Genomic DNA, 21,281 nt, shown 5'->3' on the forward strand with positions numbered 1-21,281 from the left:
TAAGCAGAATGTCAGTGTCCTACAGAGTTTTTAGACAATTTTCAAGCTATTCTTTACTATGCCTTGGAAGGTCAACAACACCCTGGGGGTTTCCTTGGTTCTCTTTGAAGGTGAAGTGGAGAAAAAAGAAATAATATGGCTTGTAACTATAACAACAAAAGTTATAACCATGATCAGCATCCGAGTGCTTACCATGTGCCAGGCATTGTTTTTACTAAACACTTGATACACATTATCTTATGTAATCCTCTGGCCAACTATGCAAAGTATGATTACTGTCCCATTTTATAAACAAGGAAGCAGAGACTCCTGCCCAAGGCCATAGTGCTGGGAATGGTGAAGCAGCAGTCTGACTCCGGAGCCTAGCTCTTAACCACCGAGGCATATGGCTGCCTTGCGCAACTTGAGGACACAGACCACCAGGTAAATTTACCAATGAACTATCCAGCAAGTGGCACAGAGCTAAGCACATAGTAAGTGCTTCACCAAGCACCAGATACCATGGAAGAGGTGGGAGATTTGGGATGGCTACCTTTCCTCTCAGGTGTTAACAGAGAGTTACAAATATGTATGGCATAGACTAAGATGGGTTTAAAATACAAGCTTTACACATTTACTCAACGTGAGCATAAAACCCTCTCAGAGAGATCCCAGGGATGACACCAGGAGGATGTCCCAGGCTTACCTGTCCCCGCATGACAGCAATCTGCTTATGGAACTGGCCCCTATCGAAACCAGGATCTTTCTGCAAAAGAAGGGCAGAAGGAGATGGAACCTGCATGAATCCCTCAGAAGAACCCGTTTTCCGCCCCCAGTTAGAAACTTTCTAATAAAGAGAACCTACATGAAGTTTCAGAGACTTAGTGAAATTAACCACCACCCCAAGAACTCCCTGTTTCACAGATGGGGAAATAGAGAACAGGTAACTCTTTTGTCCTCAGTCTCATTATTAACTCTAGAGAACTCCAGGTGCTAGTGCTCCATTTGAAAATGAGAGCTCTGCAGATACACTGCAGCCACATGACACAAAGCACACAGACCAGTGTGATTCGTCACAGCTGCCAATTTTTTTCAAACCAACTCAAACCAGGTCTTGCTGTCCACAGGGGGGGAATCTTGCTCTTCATTGGCTAACACAAGCCAGAAGGGTGTTTCCATTCTCTGTTGGCTTGTATCAGGACCAATTAGAAAAACCACTGGAATTCTTTCTTCTATATGGTTATAAGGCTGAGGTTCCCAGGGCTAACCTTGAAGAGTTCATATAGGTCCTCCTCCAAGTCCTTGACGAAGTTAGGGTCTGATATCTTCGGAAGAATCAGATCTTTGATCTCCTGAGAGAATGGGACTTTTGCCTGGGGCAACCAGGCCCAGTAAAAAGGATCTGAAAAGAGGAAAAGTCAAAAGCAAAGCTGGTGTTGAAAAAAATCCCTGCCCATCTATGTCCTCCACCTATCAGAGCACTGGCAAAAGTAGGATACCACTCTTATTTGAAACACAACAGAAAATAAAAGTTATAGGGGCTGTTAACCCTAAAGGTGACACAGTAAGTGGAGAAACTGGGCTTCAAACCCAGGTCTGCCTAATCCCTGAGCCTGTGCTCTTTCCCAGACATTATATGACTTTCCAAGATGTCAGCCTATCTAGAAGCAATTATTTGCCACCAAAACATTGAGATGCTCCTTCTGAAAAGACAGACAAGTAGTGCAAAGGGACTAGTGACCCTCTACTTGTATTTTTCCCTTTCTAAAGGTTTCTCAGTTATAATGGGGGCAGGGGCTGGCTTCTAGAATGTCAACATGGAAGACAGAACACTGACAGCAGCTTGTATTTAGAAACACAAATAGAATAAATTATGATAAGACAGTCCTCAGAATAAGAAAAATGCAAAGCAGAGATGCAAAAACTCAACTCTGTGCTTCAAATGGGAATAATGTAAGGTAAAAATTATAATAATAGCTTACATTATGGAGTAGTTGCCATGTGCCAGCCATTGTGCTCAAGTGCATGAGCTGCATTATTTCATTAATTCTTAGAACAATCCTGTGATAGAGGAATTATTATCTTCATTGCACACATAAGAAAACTGAGACTGAGCAAGAGAAGAGCCAGACCATAGCCGTCTTGAGACTTACACGCCCTCCAGGAGTCAGGATGTTTCAGGGGGAAAGCCAGCCCATTGTCTATGGCAGCCACCTTGATAACAGGCTCCTTCACCACCACCCAGTCTGTGTCCTGAAGAGCAAGGGAAGACTAAATATTTATAGAGTCCCACCTGCCCCAGGCCCTTTAAAGTAGTAGCAAAGCCTCCCATCTCAACCTCCTCAGGCATCAGTCCTTACTCAACCTCTGAACTGGTTTCCATATTGTTACCTGACTTAATACATTCATGGCACTTTGACTTGGCTAATTCAAGGTTCCCGGAGTCCCTTTCTTATCTTAGAAAAGGTGCCCTTCCCCAAGAGTTGCCACAGTCCTTGGTAACATGGGACATGACAATAACAAAAGATAACTATAAGCCATTCCTCCTAGGGAAAGGCAGTGAGAATCCTGCGAGTATAAAAAAAAAGTCAGTTATCAGGCAGCCAAGGTCCTTTCGTGTGGACCTTGACTCAGATGCCACTTCAGTGGTGGTGACCACATTTTCCAGTAAGATAACGGAACCATGGAAGATAACAGCTGGCTGCTCTTGCATAAGGGAGTCTGTTCCCCTGCTTCAGTGATACATTAAAAGGAAAAGGACGAGAGCTGAATGCAGAGAGAGTGGAGCAGACTGCCTGTGACTGCAGCCCATGTCAGACATTCCATGACTGTCTACTTGGCTCCATGTTCAGGTTAACTAGTGCCACCACAGGAACAGGGCATGTGGGTCCAGGATACCTGTATCAGAATCCTCTGGGATACCTTATTTAAGGTGTGAAATCCTCAGTTTTACCCCAGACCTAATGGAGGAAAGGCTTGTACTTATCTTAGGGAAAAACCCGAGTGAACTTTTTGGCCAACCCAGTAAAATCTGTACTTTTTTTTTGGCCACTCTGCACAGTGTGTAGTATCTTAGTTCCCCAACCAGGGAGTGAACCCGCACCCCCTGCACTGGAAGCACAGAGTCCTAACCACTGGACCGCCAGGGAAGTCCCCCGAATCTGTACTATTTTTAGTAAGCTCTTCAGGTGATTCTGATGTACAGAATTTGAGAACCACTATTACAAAAGGAGGTAAAAACACTATGAGGATGTGTTAACTAACCTTATTGTGGTAAACATTTTGCAATATATACATCAAATCATCACATCGTACATCTTAAACTTGCACAATATTATATGTCAATCATATCTCAATAAAGCTGGAAGAAAAAAAAACACTGTAAAGAATAAAAGCCAACCTCACTCTCCTTCTCCAGGTAGCCTTCCTGCTAATTTTTTTAAATGTGCAGATTGAACAGGGATGGGGAAGTGTGGTGGAGTATAAAAGCAATGAGAGGGTAAAGAAAGTTGCAGGAAGCAGCTTTTTCTAAACTGATGTTCTGCGGAATTGTATTCTTGTGAGAAAAGTATTCCATGGTCAAAAGGTTTAGAAATCACTGAGCCAAACAAAACCACACAGGTGCACTAATGCACTATTTCTCAGACCTTTACTGTGCTACTATGCAATGTGAATCTCCAAAAAAGGCACAAAGTATGTAATACGTTCCAAACTTATTTGTACTTTTCTTCATTCTATCCCTATCATTAGCAGGATATTCCTTAAAAAACAAATTGAGAAAAGCTCTTCCAAATATTAACCTATCAATTTTAAAGACACGTGCTATCCTGATTCCTCTGAACTTATGTGACCTAAATATCACCCCACTACATGCTTTCATATTATGCATATACTACACCTTATCCTCTCCTTCAAGATATAGATCAACCACTTACCCGAGAGCTAGCACTATCCATTGGACAGTCATATTTAATCAGCCAGTTGTCATTGCCTCGATCTGTGAACAGAAATATGAAGTTAGTAGAAAAAACTGGGGTGATTTTCACTTTCAGCAATGATGAACTAGATACTCTGGGCACTTGGGGACCAATCATCCTACTAAGAAGAACTACAAAAAACAGATAAAATATTTTTAGTCTTTCTTTCTTTCTTTCTTTCTTATTTATTTATTTATTTATTTATTTATTCATTCATTCATTCATTCATTCATTCAATTTGCCACGCCACATGGGATCTTAGTTTCCTGACCAGGGGTTGAACCCACTCCCCCTGCAGTGGAAGCGTGGAGTCTTAACCACTGGACCGCCAGGGAAGTCCCTGGATAAAATATTTTTAAATCTTTTGAAGGCACTGGAGATTTTATAAGACCCTTAAGAGTTAAAGTGTCATGATCTGGGAGAAAAAGGTAATCCAGAGAGGGGAGTCCAGCATTCGTGACTTCTTTTCTCTTACAGCACCTGCTGATTTGGGAAGAGGTGGCTGTGAGGTAGAACAGTGTTCTAATAGCACTGGGGACCTAGGGAGACAAAGTTGTAGCCTGGTGACGGATAAGGTGGGGGAACCCTGGTAAATCATCCATGCTTTTGGTTGAAACCTGAAAGGCTACAACCCTGGAAGTAAGCAGAATTTCCCTGCAATATCTGAAGTTAAAGTGATCCTGGGTTGCTGATGACCCTAGCTGCTTGCCAAAAGCAAACATCTCCTTCCAGACAGGATTTATACCAACATCTTATGCCTCCAAATGTTTCTATAATTTCTGATATATGATATCTGACCATTAAAAATAATGAGGTATACAAAGAGACATGACACAAATAAAAACAAGAAAAACAAAAGAAAATTAAAACCAAATCTACAAGGACCCCAAATAATGAACATATAGACTCTGAAATGTTCAAGGTAAAATCCTTAATATGTTTAAGAAGATAAAAGGCAAGATTAAGAACATCAGCAGAAAACAGGAATCTATAAAAAGAATCAAATAAAAATTCAAAAAATGAAAAATACAGTTAACAAAATTAAGAACTCAATAGATAAGTTTAATAGCAGATTGTGCTAAAGAAAGTGGTGATTTGAAAGACAGACCACAAGAAATAAACCAGAATAAAGCACCCAGGAAAAAAAGATATATACATGAATGTATATCTAACAACATATAATTTGGAGTCCCAGAAGGAACAGAGAGAAAAATGGGCAGAAGTAATATTTAAAGAGACAATAGCTGAGAATTTTCCAAAAGTGACAAAACATATCAAACTATAGATTCAAGGAAGCCTGTATATACAAAGGAAAATATACCTAGGTATATCACAGTAAAATTGTTGAAAACCAAACACAGAGTAAATCTCAAAAAAATCTAGAGAAAAAGACAGATTACATTCAAAAAGGCAACAGTAATATGGACGACTTACTTCTCCACAGAAACCATGGGAGCAAGAAGATAACGGAATGTTTTTTAAATACTGCTAAAAGAAAATAACTGCCAATCCCAAATTCTATTTCCAGCAAAAATATTCCTCAAAAATGACGCTGAAATAAATATATTTTCAGACAGACAAAAATAGGAAATTAATCACCAGCAGACTAGCACCTCAAAATAATAAAAGTCATACATGAAACACCCACAGCAAACATCATACTCAGTGGTGAAAAGACCAAAAGCTCTTCTTCTAAGATCCTGAACAAAGCAAAAATGCCCACTTTTACCATTTCTATTCAACATAGTACTGAAAGACCAGAGCATTATGCAAGAAAAAGAAATAAAAGGCATCCAAACTGGAAATAAAAAGGTAAAATTACCTCTGTTTGTAGATGATATGATCTTATATGTAGAAAACCCTAAAGATTCCACAAAAAACTGTTAGAACCAATAAATAAACTCAGCAAAAGTATCAGGATACCAAGTCGACCGCAAAAATCAGTTGCATTTCTATTCAATAACAATGAACAATCCAAAAAAGGAAATTAAGAAACAAATCCAGGGACTTCCCTGGTAGCGCAGTGGTTAAGAATCCGCCTGCCAATGCAGGGGACACAGGTTCAAGCCCTGGTCCGGGAAGATCCCACATGCCGCAGAGCAGCTAAGCCCATGCGCCACAACTACTGAGCCTGCGCTCTAGAGCCCGCGAGCCACAACTACCAAGCCCACACACCGCAACTACTGAAGCCTGCACGCCTAGAGCCTGTGCTCCGCAGCAAAAGAAGCCACTGCAATGAAAAGGCCACATACCGCAATGAAGAATAGCCCCCACTCGCCGCAACTAGAGAAAGCCTGTGTGTAGCAATGAAGACCCAATGCAGCCAAAAACAAAAACAGAAAAAAAAGACTCTGTGCTCCCAAATGCAGGAGGCCCAGGTTCGATCTCTGGTCAGGGAACTAGATCCCATACGCTGCAACTAAAAGATCCCGCATGCTGCAACAAAGATCCCATGTGCCACAACTAAGAGCAACAAAGATCCCATGTGCCACAACTAAGACCCAGTGCAGCCAAATAAATAAATAATTATTTTAAAAAAGAAAGAAAGAAAGAAAGAAAGAAATCCATTTACAATAGCATGAAAAAGAATAAAATACTTAGAAATTAGTTTACCAAGGAGGTGAAAGACTTGCATAATGAACACTACAAAACATTGCTGAAAGAAATTAAAGAAGACATAAATAAATGGAAAGACACCCCATGTTCATAGAATGGAAGACTTAATATTGTTAAGGTATCAATACTACTTGAAGTGAAGCAACCTAGAAATTTAATGCAATTCTATAAAAATCCCAGGGCTTCCCTGGTGGCGCAGTGGTTAAGAATCCGCCTGCCAATGCAGGGGACACGGGTTCGAGCCCTGGTCCGGGAAGATCCCACATGCTGCAGAGCAACTAAGCCCGTGCACCACAACTACTGAGCCTGCGCTCTAGAGCCCGCGAGCCACAACTACTGAAGCCCGCATGGCTAGAGCCTGTGCTCTGCAACAAGAGAAGCCACCACAATGAGAAGCCTGTGCCCCGCAACAAAGAGTAGCCCCTGCTCACTGCAACTAGAGAAAGCCTGCGTGCAGCAGTGAAGACCCAATGCAGCCAAAAATTAAATAAATGAATAAATAAATAAATTTTAAAATCCCAATGATCTTTTTTGCAGAAATAGAAAAACTCAGCCTAAAATTCATATTGAATCTCAAGGGACCCCAAATAGCCAAAACAATCCAGAAAAGGAACAAAGTTGGAGGACTCACATTTCCTCCAAAACTTTCAAACTTACTACAAAACTTACTACAAAGCTATAGTAATCAAAACAGTGTGGTACTGGCATAAAGACAGACCAATGGACTAGAATAGAGACTATAGAAATAAACCTTTGCATTTATGATCAAACAATTTTTGACAAGGATAGGAAGACCATTCAATAGGGAAAAGACCATGTTTTCAACAAATGGTGCTGAGAAAACTGGATATCTATATACACAAGAATGAAGTTGGATCCTTACCTAACACCATATACAAAAATTAACTCAAAATGGATCCATGACCTAAATCTAAGACCTAAAACTATAAAATTCATAGAAGAAAAAATAGGGCAAAGCCTCATGACATTGAATTTGGCAGTGATTTCTTAGATATGACACAAAAGGCATAGATTAAAAAAAGGAAAAAAAAAAACTTCATGAAAAGTTTTAAATTAATTGCATCAAAAGACACTATCAACAGAATAAAAAGGCAACCCACAGAATGGGAGGAAATAGTTGCAAGTCATGTATCTGATAAGGGATTAATATCCAGAATATATAAAGAACTCCTACAACTCAACAAAAATAAAACAACCGGATTCAAAGATGGGCAAAGGACTTGAACAGACATTTCTCCAAAAAAGAAATGCAAATGGCCAAAAAGCACATGAAAAGATGTTCAAGATCACTAATCATTGGGGAAATGCAAATCAAAACTACAATGAGATACCACCTCATACCTATTAGGATGGCTACTATCAAAAAAACAGAAAATAACAAGTGATGGTGAAGATGTGGACAAATTGGAACTCTTGTGCACTGCTGATGGGAATGTAGAATGGTGCACCTGCTATGGGAAACAGTATGGCGGTTCCTAAAAAAATTCTCAGCATAGAAATACCATATGATACAGCAATTCCACTTCTGGGTATACACTCAAAAGAGCAGAAAGCAGGGTTTCAAAGATATCTGTACACCCACGTTCATAGCAGAATTATTCACAATAGCTAAAACTTGGAAGCAACCACAAAGCAACTTTCTGTAGACAGATTAATGGATGAGTGAAATGTGGTATATACACACAATGGACTACTATTCAGCCTTAAAAAGGAAAGAAATTCTGACACAGCCTATAATATGAATGAACTTTGAGGACATTATGCTAAGTGAATAAGCCAGTCAGAGAATGAAAATGCTGTATAAGTCCACTTAGATGAGGTATTTAAAGACAAAACTGTCCTGTGATAGGCCGGGCTACCATGAATGACTAGAGATCAAGGATAAGAGGACTCTTCACGTTGCTTTGGAAGAGCCAAAGGGTCTTCTGTCTGGGACCGGGAAAGAGGCAAAGATAAAACAAATACTCACCACTCCTGATAACTACACATGATGTGCCTGAACAAGGCTTGTCTAGGAAAAGTATTTTCAAGGCCCTCTCCAAATGGGCATAACCCTTATGTCTTAGACTAAACTCATCCTGATAGGGTACTCTGATACTAAGCTCTGCAAGCCTCCAGGTCTCCCCCGTGCCTCATCACAGTCTGGCACAGGGCACAGGACCACCCACAGCTGCTCACCAGTGTTGCGGATGATGTAATCCAGCACCACCAACCGCTCAAACTGCAGCAGTAGTTGCCGGTTAGTGTTCTCAGGGAGAGGTTCTGCTTCAAAACGACGTAGCCAGTAGTCTGCATCTTTGTACCCTTCAACAAAGAGCTGGAATGAACCAACCTGCAACCAAAAAGGAAGAATAAAGGAATTTCCCTACAGCCCAAGTGCAAAGATCCCAGGAGTAAGCCAGGTACCCACTAAGGCCCTGTGGAGTTTATGTCAGGAAAGGGTTGTGACAGTAATTGCTCATCCAAATTCAAGAAGCCCAACTAAATGGTCCAGAGGAGTAAAGTGAGAAAGTTAGGGTCTCTTTGGAGAATTATTCCTCAAACCTTAGGCCCTTAACAGAAATGAGCAAGACAGAAGCCTCTGGGCAGGCTATTCAGGTGTCCATAGGTAAGTCTGTAGACACCTTGCTTCATCACTTGGATGATTATGCCACTATAAATCATCACCTTTGGTAAGCCACCTAGGCGCAGTCTATACCTTTGGCGGTAGCCCGATTCGGTTAAACCGCTGCCCAACTTTTGGCACTTTTTCCAGCGCAAGCCGCTTGCCCCTGGACTTCACTCGGTCAATGGCACTATAGTTGAAGGTCTCACTGGCCAGGTATACTACCTACAGTGGAAATAGAAGAGACACCTAGGTTAGAGTCAAATTTAAGGAACTATACCACTATGGCAGAGAATAGCTAGATGCTCACCAATACTGTTCCTCTTCCGCACATAGAAGGAATGCATTTCCCAGCCTTTCTAGCTGCCAGGATAGAGTATATGACTAGTTCAGGCCAAGAGAATGTTGACAAAGTGATATATGCCCATTACTTCCAGGCCTGGCCCCTAAAATCTCCCATGATCTTTAGCTCACGTTCCCCAATCTGTGCAGCTGGAAATGAAGGGCTCTGAGATGGCAAAACCACATCATGGAAAGATCCTAGATCTCTTGCCGCTACCTGGAGTGACATGGGATCTAGGAGAGCTGCCTAACTGGCATGGGTCTTGATGTGAGCAAGAAATAAACTCCTACTGTGTTAAACCACTGCAATTCAGGGGTTGTTACAGCAGCTAGCATGAATTACCCTGACCACTACAGCTACCTCCTGGGTTAGGAGAAGATGGCCCAGTGCCTATCTTCTCTCCAAATAAAAACAAATTGTGGGCTTCCCTGGTGGCGCAGTGGTTGAGAGTCTGCCTGCCGATGCAAGGGACACGTGTCCCGGTCCGGGAAGATCCCGCATGCTGCGGAGCAGCTGGGCCCGTGAGCCATAGCTGCTGAGCCAGCGCATCCTGAGCCTGTGCTCCGCAACAGGAGAGGCCACAACAGTGAGAGGCCCGCGTACCACAAAAAAAAAGAAATTAAAAAATTTTTTTTTAAAATTGCAATTTACTCTATACCCTTTTTATTTCCTGTTGAATTCTGTACTATGTACAATTATTTACATTCAAAAATTAAACAAATATTAAAATTGGTTTTAATTTTTAGTGAGTTGCTATATATTTACGTAGACTGTATCTAGAATATCACACAAGATACTAGTAATAACAGCTGCCTCTGAGGAAGGAAACCAAGTGGCTGGAAGACAGGGGTGGGAGAGAGGCTGAATTACTCTTCTTTGTTTACTCTACTGTGCCTTCTAATTTTTGCACTAGATGCATGCATTACCTATTCAAAAAAATTTTTTTAATAGGCCCCCAATATTACACTTGATTGTCAAACTGCAGTGATATCACTGTAATCCATAATCCATATGTGTGTCCATTATCACACTTATAATATTGTCTCGTGATTATCCATTTCTATATCTAACTTGTTTCTTAAGACTAAAGAAATGTGGGGTGGATGAGAACATCTTATTTACATTAGCATCCCTAGTACCTAACACAGTGCCTGGCACATGCTCATTTATTAAGTGAATGAATGAATGAGTTACGAGCTTCTTTCAGAGATAGCTATAAGTGAGTTTTACCATATAAATACCTAAAATCAAATTTATAAGAAAATTCTTTCTTTTCCTAAGCCTTGAAAAATTCATTACAAATAACTAATTATTTTGCCCCCGAAATCTCAGAGACAGCATAAAATAATTCCCTTCCTCCCATCCATCCATCCATCCATCCAGTTTTAACAGAGTACCTAAAACGGATGTGCAAAGTACTGTAGGTTAGCACTCTCTGCCTTACAAATCTGGAAACACAAGCACAGGAATAAAGGGGAAAAAAGGCTTTCCTAAGACTACCTTGCCAGTTTCCATGGTGAAAACACTGGCTCTCAAGCCATAAACCACCCCCCATCAGATTTATTTTCGATCAATTTTTGTAACAAACCACTTTCCCTATGACTAATGAAACTATCACCACCTGAAACCTTGCAGGAACAGAGAGCAGAGATAGCGATCGAGTGAGAATTACAGCCTTACTGTTTGAAGCTCCATCTCAAGGTGAGCCTCGTTTCCATAGTGACAGATGCTCTGATCAACTGGATAGAATCCTGTCACAAGGGTGGGGAGGGAGGGAGGGGAGAGATTTCCTCTTACTATTGTCCAACAGCTGTAATGTAAAGCTTGCAAATATATGTGGGTTTTTTTGGCTTGTTTGTTTTGTTTTAGCATTATTTACTTATTTCTTTATTTTTGGCTGCGTTGGTTCTTCGTTGCTGTGCACGGACTTTCCTAGTTGCGTTGAGCGGGGGCTACTCTTCATTGTGGTGCATGGGCTTCTCAGTGCAGTGGCTTCTCTTGTTGCGGCTTCTCTTGCTGCGGAGCACGGGCTCTAGGAGCGCAGGCTTCAGTAGTTGTGGTGCGCAGGCTCAGTAGTTGTAGCTTGCGGGCTCTAGAGCGCAGGCTCAGTATTTGTGGCACATGGGCTTAGCTGCTCCGTGGCACGTGGGATCTTCCCGGACCAGGGCTCGAACCTGTGTCCCCTGCATTGGCAGGCAGATTTTTTTTTTTTTGCGTTACGCGGGCCTCTCACTGTTGTGGCCTCTCCCGCTGCAGAGCACAGGCTCCGGACGCGCAGGCCCAGCGGCCACGGCCCACGGGCCCAGCCGCTCCGCGGCACATGGGATCCTCCCGGACCGGGGCACGAACCCGTGTCCCCTGCATCGGCAGGCGGACTCTCAACCACTGTGCCACCAGAGAAGCCCGGCAGGCAGATTCTTAACCACTGCGCCACCAGGGAAGTCCCACAAATGTATGTTAAGCTTGCAAAGTTCTGTCTCATCTCAGTCTCATGGAAGACAAGTGTTTTTGTTGTTGATTTTTTGATGTAAAGGATCCTCAGGCCTCATTAAGGTTCTCTAACAGGGAAAGAGGAAGCCCAGAGATAGGGAAGAAAGGGATTGTGTGACATTAATGATTAGAATAGTCATAAAAATACCACAGGCGAAGATGTATGGAGTGTTTACACTGTGCCAGCTGCTGGGCTACATGTTCAACATGGATTAACTTGTGCAAGCTTCATAGCCACTCTCTAAATTAGGACCTCTTTATGTCCCTATTTTTATAGTAAGGAGACTGAATGGGTAAGGGATGTGGGGGTGACTTGCCCAAGGGTCACCCAGTAAAGAGCTGCAGCACCAGAATTTGGACTCAAGCCCTCTTATTCTTAGGCACTGCACTCGAGAAGCACAGGCAAAGCAGACAGGCACAAGGCATGGGTGGTCTGCTATTTACTTAGCAAAGAAAGGAAATTACAGTGATGAGCAAGGAGTACTTAGAAGCATTTCTAGAGTCTAGGAGCGGCCTAGTAGGATTTCAGGTTAGGCAGGGGATCTTAGGAGTTTTAATTATCATACAAGATGTTCAATGTGCCGTTTAACTATACGCACACAGAGAGAATTAAGTATAAAGGGAAGGAAAGAGCTGCACAAGGCCAGGCAGTGACTTAGGTGTCAGATGGGAGCTACAAGCCCGGAACTACAATCAAACATTCTCTCCATTGGCCTGAGGTTGGGGGATCTCTGTTACTGTTTTTTCATGGTTTGGTATCTATCCACTGATTCCGCTGGTACTTAAGGAATGCTTACTATAAGTACAGTACTTTGCTAGGTGCTGAGAATGAGAGAAGGAAATTTCAAGAAGTGGTCCCTGACTTCTACAACCTTAACAAATTAGTTGGCTTATTTGAAGTTTGGTGGCAAAGGAGCAGACACAGTTAAACATCCACAACAATCACATTTTCTTCTAACATACCCTGGGAAAACAGAAAAAACAGATTTGAAGGGAAGCTCCTGTCTGCTGTCAGGCTCTTTGCCCACAGCCTGCTATCTAAACTGGCAAAGAAAACCTTAAGCAGGGGTTTTAAATCTAGATCCTATGGGTCAAAGGGTGGACTTCAACTTGTCTATGAACCATCCTCCTGAAATTATATGCAATAATTGCAAATATATGTATTTTTTGTGGGAACAAGATTTATAGCTTTTATCAGATTTTCAAAGAGGATTAAGACCCAGAGATACAAAGATGCCCCTGCATCCTTAAAGCATCAGATCAAAGTTCCACCTTAAATTGTTACTAAATCTCGGGGAGCCACATACTAAGTGAGTGGCGACGTGCCCTTAGATGTTCATATGCTGACCAGCAGATTTCTTCCCCTCAGAACCATTGGAAGGTTTCATGAGACACCCTGTAGTACAGGGGTTCTTAACCTAGTGTCAGTAACCTTCCTGAAATTGTATGCAATAAATTCTATATTAAAGCATGTTTTTGCAAGGGGCGAGGGGGCAGGGGCGGGTATGGTCCAGACCCTCCAACAGAACCTCAGCTAAGTCTATAACACATACAAGGTATGTACAAATCCATTCTAAGTGTGGAATTGCCTGGATCTGGGAACCCGATTTTGTTATGTTCAGACAAGTACCAGAATTCCATAGCATAAAGATGGGCGAGGAGAATTCCATGTCAGTTCCCTGTAGGTGTTCAGGCCAGACCTTTACTCTAACCCTCAGCCAATCCTAGAGTCCTCCTTGGCAGACCTTGCATTAGTGCTTAGCTGACATCAGCTAGTCCATTCTAGACTGTATCTAAATCCTGAAAAAGCTCAGAAATCTAACAGAGTAAGCTACAAAAGTAGCTAGGTTTCTAACCAGCTTGGGGTTACCTGGGATCCAAAGACCCAGGGAGCCCATACATGTGCATCAGGTCAGTGAACTTCCTTAAACTGTGTGCAGAAAATTTATGTGTATCCTTCTCAGGATAGCTTTCATCACATGATCAAACCATGAGCTTAAACCTACCACCCCCACCAAAAAAAGGGGCTGAGAACCCTAGACTCAGGGCACAAATAGCCCTCACTGGATCTAGCGGTCCCACTAACACGTAGCAGGGCTTAGGTCCAGGAAAACTCTGGCCTGGCCAGGCAGTAAGGCTTCCTAGAGACAAACCTTTGTACGGGGTACAATGTTGAGTTCCAGTTTTTGGTCCACCAGGCTGGCCCCTGCCTCTGAGAGATAGCCCTGGTTGAGGACAAGGCAGTCACGGCCAAAGCAGCAGGGACAGCACAGCTTTTGTAGCCACTTGGTCCACTTAGGATTAAGATGCCCATATGGCTCCTCATTCTTGGGTTTGAAAACAGCAATGATTTTCTACAGAGACAAAAGAAAAAGAGGATGTTAAAGGCAAGTTGATTAAAGTAGCTCACAGACCAGGTCAGCAGTAATCTAGAAAGAAATGAGAGGGCATAGGCAGACAATCCCTACATACAGTTAGACACTGGCTTCTCCCCCAGCTTGTAAGGGGAAGATACCAGCTCATATGAGCAGCTGAGAGACCCCCTGCCAGAAAGGGCTGTGGCCAGAGAAGATGCCAAGTCTGGTATATACGGTTCAACAGATTTTAACACCATCAAACCCCAACTTCTAAGGTACACTCATACATGCTATTGCTCTGCATCAATTACGGAAAGACTCAAAAAAGTATCAACTGAAAGGAAGTTAGTAAGGTCTTATAGAATGAGGTTAAGAAAGTTCTTTCATCAGTGGTAGTTTCCTCTATCGGCCTTACTATGCCACACCCACCCCCTCCTCGTGTTAACAAACCTTAAAAAAGTTTAGGGATGACAAACCAAGAAAGCAAAGGAAGAGAAAAATCACAGCAGGAAAAAGGATCTGCTATCTGGTTAGAATGGGGTTCTTTTAAGTAATTCTGATAGGCAAGAGATCAGGACATGAGAGGCCACAAAGATTAAGATCCATCTTCTCTAGCAGACAGTAACTTAATCCTCAAAGATCCTTGGACATATGGGAAGCTGCTGCAATCTAGAAACTAAGGCCTTCCCTCCTGAAGGTTTCTTCCCCAAGCCAGTCAGCCCTCTGAGGTTGTTTTATATTTATGTCATTCCTTCCAGTCCCCAAGCTGGTACTTTCAAAGGAAGAAAAGTAAAGTAAATACGCTATTCAAGTGATTCATCTTTATATCATATGACTCTCCCTCTCCCCTCACCCCACAGCCAACTCAAGCTAGTCTAGGTCATAAGACATCTTCCTGTGGGTGTCACTTCCTGAATGGCTGGTCACAGCAAAAAACACAAATCCACCTGCCTGCATTAAGTACTCATATTAGGAACTGGCTAGGCACATGTCTAAAACAATAACTGGTCAATCTTGAGGACAGTCCCTTCAAGAAGCCTTGCAAGGATTTGAGAGGGCAAGAGAAATACAGAACTTTCCTCCTCCAAAAGAATCAATTTATTCTTAATGATACACTTAATCATTCACCAGAAAAAGTCAAATGCATATATTCATATTGTAAGTCTTCAGAATTGCAGTCTTATCTAAAGTGGCTAGGAAGAGGCCTATTTTAGCAATCTTCCTCTCTGTCTCTGTACCCCTGGAACCCTGGGCTCTGAATCACACAGCAGCAGTAGTAAGTGGCTTACCATACAGAGAATGACTCATGACTCCAATGTAACTCTCTGGAACCTGGGCACTGAAACCACAGTACAACTTGAGGCCCATCCCAGAACCCACCAGTCAGTTCAACTGAGGCACAATGTGGAGTTCTGCAAGCTGGTTCCCAGTGAAAGGGAAACCAAGATATTCCTACCATTAGTGAGGCTGAAAAATAACAGGGCTGAGGCTTAAATACTTCCACTTAAAGAAAGCAGAACTTGGGAATTCCCTGGCAATCCAGTGGTTAGGACTCTGCACTTCCACTGCAGGGGGCACAGGTCTGATCCCTGGTCGGGGAACTAAGGTCCCGAAAGCCACACGGTGCAGCCGGAAAAAAAAAAAGAAAGAAAGAAAGAAAAGAAAAGAAAGCAGAACTTGAAGGCCAACATTGCAGCCAAGCATCTTTTATAGACTGACCTCTCAAACTTCTCAATTTCCTTCCACCATAAGGAGAATCAGAAAGCATTTTGTTGACTCTAAAAGCATTAGTAATCGTGGTTCTCTCAGTACTACAAGGGTTTCATTAAATAATAATGCCTGGAATGGACAAATAGGGGAATGGTAGGGTGGGAAGGATGGAGGAACAGAAGGACATTCAGACAGAAGGGGAGACAAGTGCCTTTCAGGACTAAGTGTTGCCTCGGTTCAATTCAATTCTGCCAACATTTGCTCAGTACCTAGTTCTTATAAGACAGTGCATCAACACTCTGTGGGTTTCCTAGATAGACACATAAAGCAGCCTCTGGCCTAATTTCCAAAGCTAATGTTAACGTCACATAATCAACTGTGTTACAGAATACTCAAGAATATTCTCCTAATTCATAGAAGACAAACTCTAAAGCCACCCACCAATATTTGGTTGAGAAAGAAAATAACTACTGCCTAATGTGTTTCACCAACCTTTCTCTTCTTTAATATACTTTCAGTTCCTTTATTACATTTAGGAGAAAGCTTCAGTTTGATGTCAATATTGTAAAAACACCCTCCCTTAACACCCACTTACTAAAACCCCTTTTAATAAAGGGGTTAAGGTGCAGGTAGCTCAAGTAGCAGCAATCCATGAACTTGGGGATAAAAACAGCACTGCACATGGAACCCAAAGGGTTTCCTGTATCTATGCAGCAGCCCCACGGAGGAGGGTACTATTTTGTGCTAAAATCTAACACAGTTCAAGCACATCACTCATACTATGCAGTGAAGTATGCAAAAATAACACATAATAAACAGGGTTTTTTTTTAAGTTTGGTAAACACAGAGTGGACGGTTCTCAAACTTTTTGGTTTCAAGGTCCCTTTAAACTCTTAAAAACTATTAAAGACCCCAAAAGCTTCTATATACATGGGTGAAATCTGTATTTGCTGTACTAGAAATTAAAACTAAAATGTTAAAACTATTTATTAATTCATCTAATCATAAAAATAAGCCTATTACATGTTAACATAAGTGACATGTTTTTATGAAAAATAACTATATTTTAAAAAACATTTAGTGAGAAGACTGGCATTGTTTTACATTTTGCAAATCTCTAATGTTTGGCTCAATAAAAGACAACTGTATTCTCACATTTTCTTCAAAATTCAATCTGTTTCAATATCATACATCATGCGACCTCTGAAAATCTCTGCTGTACACTCATAAGGAGTGAAAAAGGCAAGTCTGTATTCTGTAGAGGTTGGATGGAAACAGCATTCTTTGACTTAGCTATTTAGGTAGAGAAGCCTTATTTACATGTTAACTTTTACAAAAGAGAGGGATGGACTACTCCAAATATATGAGATCCTGAAAGAAGATGGGATCTAAGTAGAATGTAATAAAAGAGATTCAGCCTGTATTTATTTTCCTATCCACTGCCATCGACCCAAACTGCCTCATCCATTACAACTTGTGGCCTGGGACAGCTCCCTATAACAGGTGGTAGATGATGCTTAAAAATCTCCAGAACTACACCTATATATGGTATACAAACATGACTGTGTCTTAACATTTTAGTAATAAAAAAGTTACTCTGTTTGAGCTCTTTATTCCTTATTTGGCTATTAGTATCATTCTCAACCAAATGTTAGGACATCAAAATTTCCTGGAGGGCACAGGTGGTTAGAAGAAACATATTCAATACTACAACATAATTTTATATTTGAAAAATGGAAAATAATACTGTACTGTTTTCATGACAAACTCTTGGCGAATAAAGTATTTTTAAAAGGTTGAAAATTACTGACACAAGGCCAAGCTCCTAGAACATGTGAGCAGTATCTGAAGAACTGTGTCGCAAACACCAATGAGCATTATCTAATGAATTACTATTCTCAATATGAAAGGATCATCTCAGAATTATACTACTTTTGCTTTATTCAGTGCCACGTATCCAAGAAAGCCTAATCCAGAGGCCAGTGGGCATGTAACTTAAAAACGAAACAAAACACTCTGAACTCCTGCTAAGCACCAGGAATTAGGCCAGGGGCTTTCATGTGTGGTATCTCATTTACTTCTCCCAATAAACTAGTCAATCACACGCTGTTCTATGTTTTGGCAACATGAACACCTAGAATTACTAGCCTCTCAAAACAGAAAATGCTCAAAAAATACTTTCGTAGATGATTGAGCATGAGACCTGAAGCACAAGGATGTATGTAGATGAGGAGGGTAATATGAGCACTCTACCACGACTCCTGATCTAGCATTTTCCATCTTACTGTTCCAGGTCCCTACTTGCTCATCCTGAGGAAGGAACCACCCTAAAATAGGAAATGGAATCAGGGCTGCTAATCTTTAAGAACCTTTCAGACTGTCCAGCTCCAAAGTACCTGTGGCAGAAACTGCTGGTTCCCCCAATCTCTGTTCCCTCTTCTTCCTTGGACACAGGTCCCTGATTTTTAGCTGGGCAAAATAAAGACTACAGTTCCCAGCCACTACTGCAGCTAAGTTCTGGATGATGGGATGTAAGGAGAAGAGTCTGGTGCAACTTCTAGGAAACGTCCTACAGGGAAAGGGCATCCTCTCCCTCTTCCTCTCCCTCTCCTTCTTCCAACTGGCTGAAAAGCAGGCAAGATGTCTGCAGTTTGAGCAGCCATCTTGGATCACGAAGTGGAAGCCACATGCTAGGGATGGCTGACCAGCCGGACGGTCGGATGCATATTGTTCATACTGCATCCATGATAAAGGAAAATGCCATCCCAGCTCTGAGCAGTCTGTAGACTTCTTTTATGAGAGTCAAATGTACTTTTATTCAAGTTATTACTATTGTAAATTTTCTGTCGCACACAGCCAAGTTTAGTCTTAACCAATGTGGTAGCTGAAAAGAGAACCCAGAGATTCAGATGACTACCTCCGAAGCAGCAGGACACCGTAGTTAGGAGCATGAACTCGGGAGCCAGTCTGCCGGGGTCTGAATCCTGCCTCACACTTAATAGCTGTGAGACCCTGGGCAAATTAGGTATGCTGTGTGCCTCAGTGTCATCATCTGCGGGCGCAACAATAGTACCTACCTCTGAAGGTGTTATGAGTATTAAGTGAATTATTATTTGTAAAGCATTTTAAATAGTACCTGGCATACAGTAAATGCTATCTACGTTTGTGTTTGTTTTTGTTTTTGCGGTACGAGGGCCTCTCACTGTTGTGGCCTCTCCCGTTGCAGAGCACAGGCTCCGGACGCGCAGGCTCAGCGGCCATGGCTCACGGGCCCAGCCGCTGCGTGGCATGGGGGATCTTCCCAGACCGGGGCACGAACCTGGGTCCCCTGCATCGGCAGGCGGACTCTCAACCACTGCACCACCAGGGAAGCCCTATCTACGTATTTTTAAATAAAATAGTTAAACACATTTGCAGCAGGGCCAAAGATGACAAAACGAACTACGGTGAGGCTGTGGTCCAGTATAACCCACCATAGCAGTTAGGAAGTGATCCTCTGCTCTGAACCACATTTTCCTCAGTGTGAACAGCATGGTTACACTAATAAGTTTTATCCAGTCATATGTGTCTTGACTTCCCCTCTAAGAAAGGACAGTGGCCAGGAAATTTGAGAGACTAAGATCCTGCAAATCACCAAGAAGCATACCCATAGTCTGTCATTCTCTGTGGCCTATGTACTGAGGTGGTAGTGCTTTACCTGCCAGGTAGAATTGAGAGATCATATTACTCCCACCTGTCAGAGCACCAGAACACTTCTCTGCTGACCTGACACACTTCCAGTGTTACAGTGGAGCTGTAACAGTGTCATGAAAGAAAAACAAAAACCTTCCTCCTGCTTCTGTACCTAACAAAGATAATCTTAGCCCCTTCTTACATCAGCCAACAAGCAAACAACTAGAAAATAAAATAAAATCCATTCATATCTTAGATCTCACTCTGGTTCCTAAATAAAAAAGATGAAAACATCTTGCTAACATTTAAACCTCAGGACACCCACCTTTCTTTTCTTCTACAAGTGATGGTTCCTGTTTGAGCTTTCGATTTAACTCACTGCTCCCTTATTTGAAAGACTTACTACTCTCAAAGCTTTCCCCCGTCTCAGTTTATGTTAACTGATTTGATGGCAGAATTGCTCTATGGTTCTTGGTGATAATTCAGGGACAACAACATCTGGGAGAATTAACTGAATCCTTTAATGAACCTAACCAAGAGCTACAAGTCACAGTCCATCCTGGCCACTCAGCACTCCTACCAAAAGAACACACCACCCATCTCAAGAGTTCACACAAGAGAGATGCAGAGAAAATGTGAGGGAGCTCTGATACCCATCATTTTAATAAGCATAACAATAATACATTTTCCCAATAAATCATTCTGGTCCATCTGAGAACTTTAACAGGGAAGATTTGATTTTTTTTTTTTGATTCACGGATATTCCAAAGTTACCTCTAGTTTGATCTAAATGCCTTAAACTCTCCTATGGTTATCAAAAGAATAAAGGTCACTTTTCAGCCGCCCTGGTCACTTCATGCCCCATCCCATCCCCCTTTAAACACATACAACGGACAAAACAATGGTCAAACACTCTGCCTTTCTTAAAAAAGCAAACTGCTGACAGTCCTGGGTGAGAAATGAAAGTAGAAGGTAGCTGACGGTCCCATGTTTCTCAAACTTCACATTCTAAACTGGGGAGCCACAAGAAGGATTTGAACAATTTCCCAGAAGTGAGCAATAACCAGGACAAATGAAACTGATGAGTCCACCCACTCTTACAACAAACGTCTGCCAATAAGGAGCCTGGGTCGGTGGCAGGAGACGTCCCCACAACAGAGAAGGCTGGGAATGAACCCTCAGAGCCCCTGATGGGTCACCCGTCCTCCGCAATGAACAGCGACAACACTGGTTCGGTCCAAAAAGAGAGGACGGGCTCAACGCTCAAAGCAGTACGTCAGTGGCCGAATAAGGAACCTACTAGAAAGCAGCATCTCCCCGCGCGTCTCTATCCAGAGGCCGACTGCCCCATCACACCGCTGGGCCCCTCGCCTGTATCTGGTCAATTTCCTCTTTTCATTCTCCGCTCACTCCTCCCCTACCAAATAAGTTCTGATTTATTTCTTCATTCCGGACAGCTTCTCCGTCTCCAGTCCTCAGTAGAATTCCAAAATCCTGCCAAGGGGCTCTAA

General features: G+C 42.2%; 1 protein-coding gene across 2 annotated transcripts in view; it reads right to left on the reverse strand.

Moving 5' to 3' along the window:
• The window catches only part of PI4K2A (phosphatidylinositol 4-kinase type 2 alpha), a 28,587-nt gene that overhangs the window by 6,677 nt on the left and 629 nt on the right, over positions 1–21,281 (reverse strand). For both annotated transcript variants that reach the window (XM_081225231.1, XM_081225232.1), the window contains exons 2-8: positions 14,185–14,385; positions 9,292–9,423; positions 8,772–8,925; positions 3,915–3,976; positions 2,133–2,232; positions 1,248–1,381; positions 686–745 (exon numbers count right to left, since the gene is read on the reverse strand). In XM_081225231.1, the coding sequence (XP_081081357.1) occupies positions 686–745; positions 1,248–1,381; positions 2,133–2,232; positions 3,915–3,976; positions 8,772–8,925; positions 9,292–9,423; positions 14,185–14,385 (843 nt within the window). The remainder of the gene's footprint in view (positions 1–685; positions 746–1,247; positions 1,382–2,132; positions 2,233–3,914; positions 3,977–8,771; positions 8,926–9,291; positions 9,424–14,184; positions 14,386–21,281) is intronic.

Source organism: Mesoplodon bidens, assembly GCF_964165515.1.
Source record: "Mesoplodon bidens genome assembly, chromosome: 1".
Classification (NCBI taxonomy): domain Eukaryota; kingdom Metazoa; phylum Chordata; class Mammalia; order Artiodactyla; family Ziphiidae; genus Mesoplodon; species Mesoplodon bidens.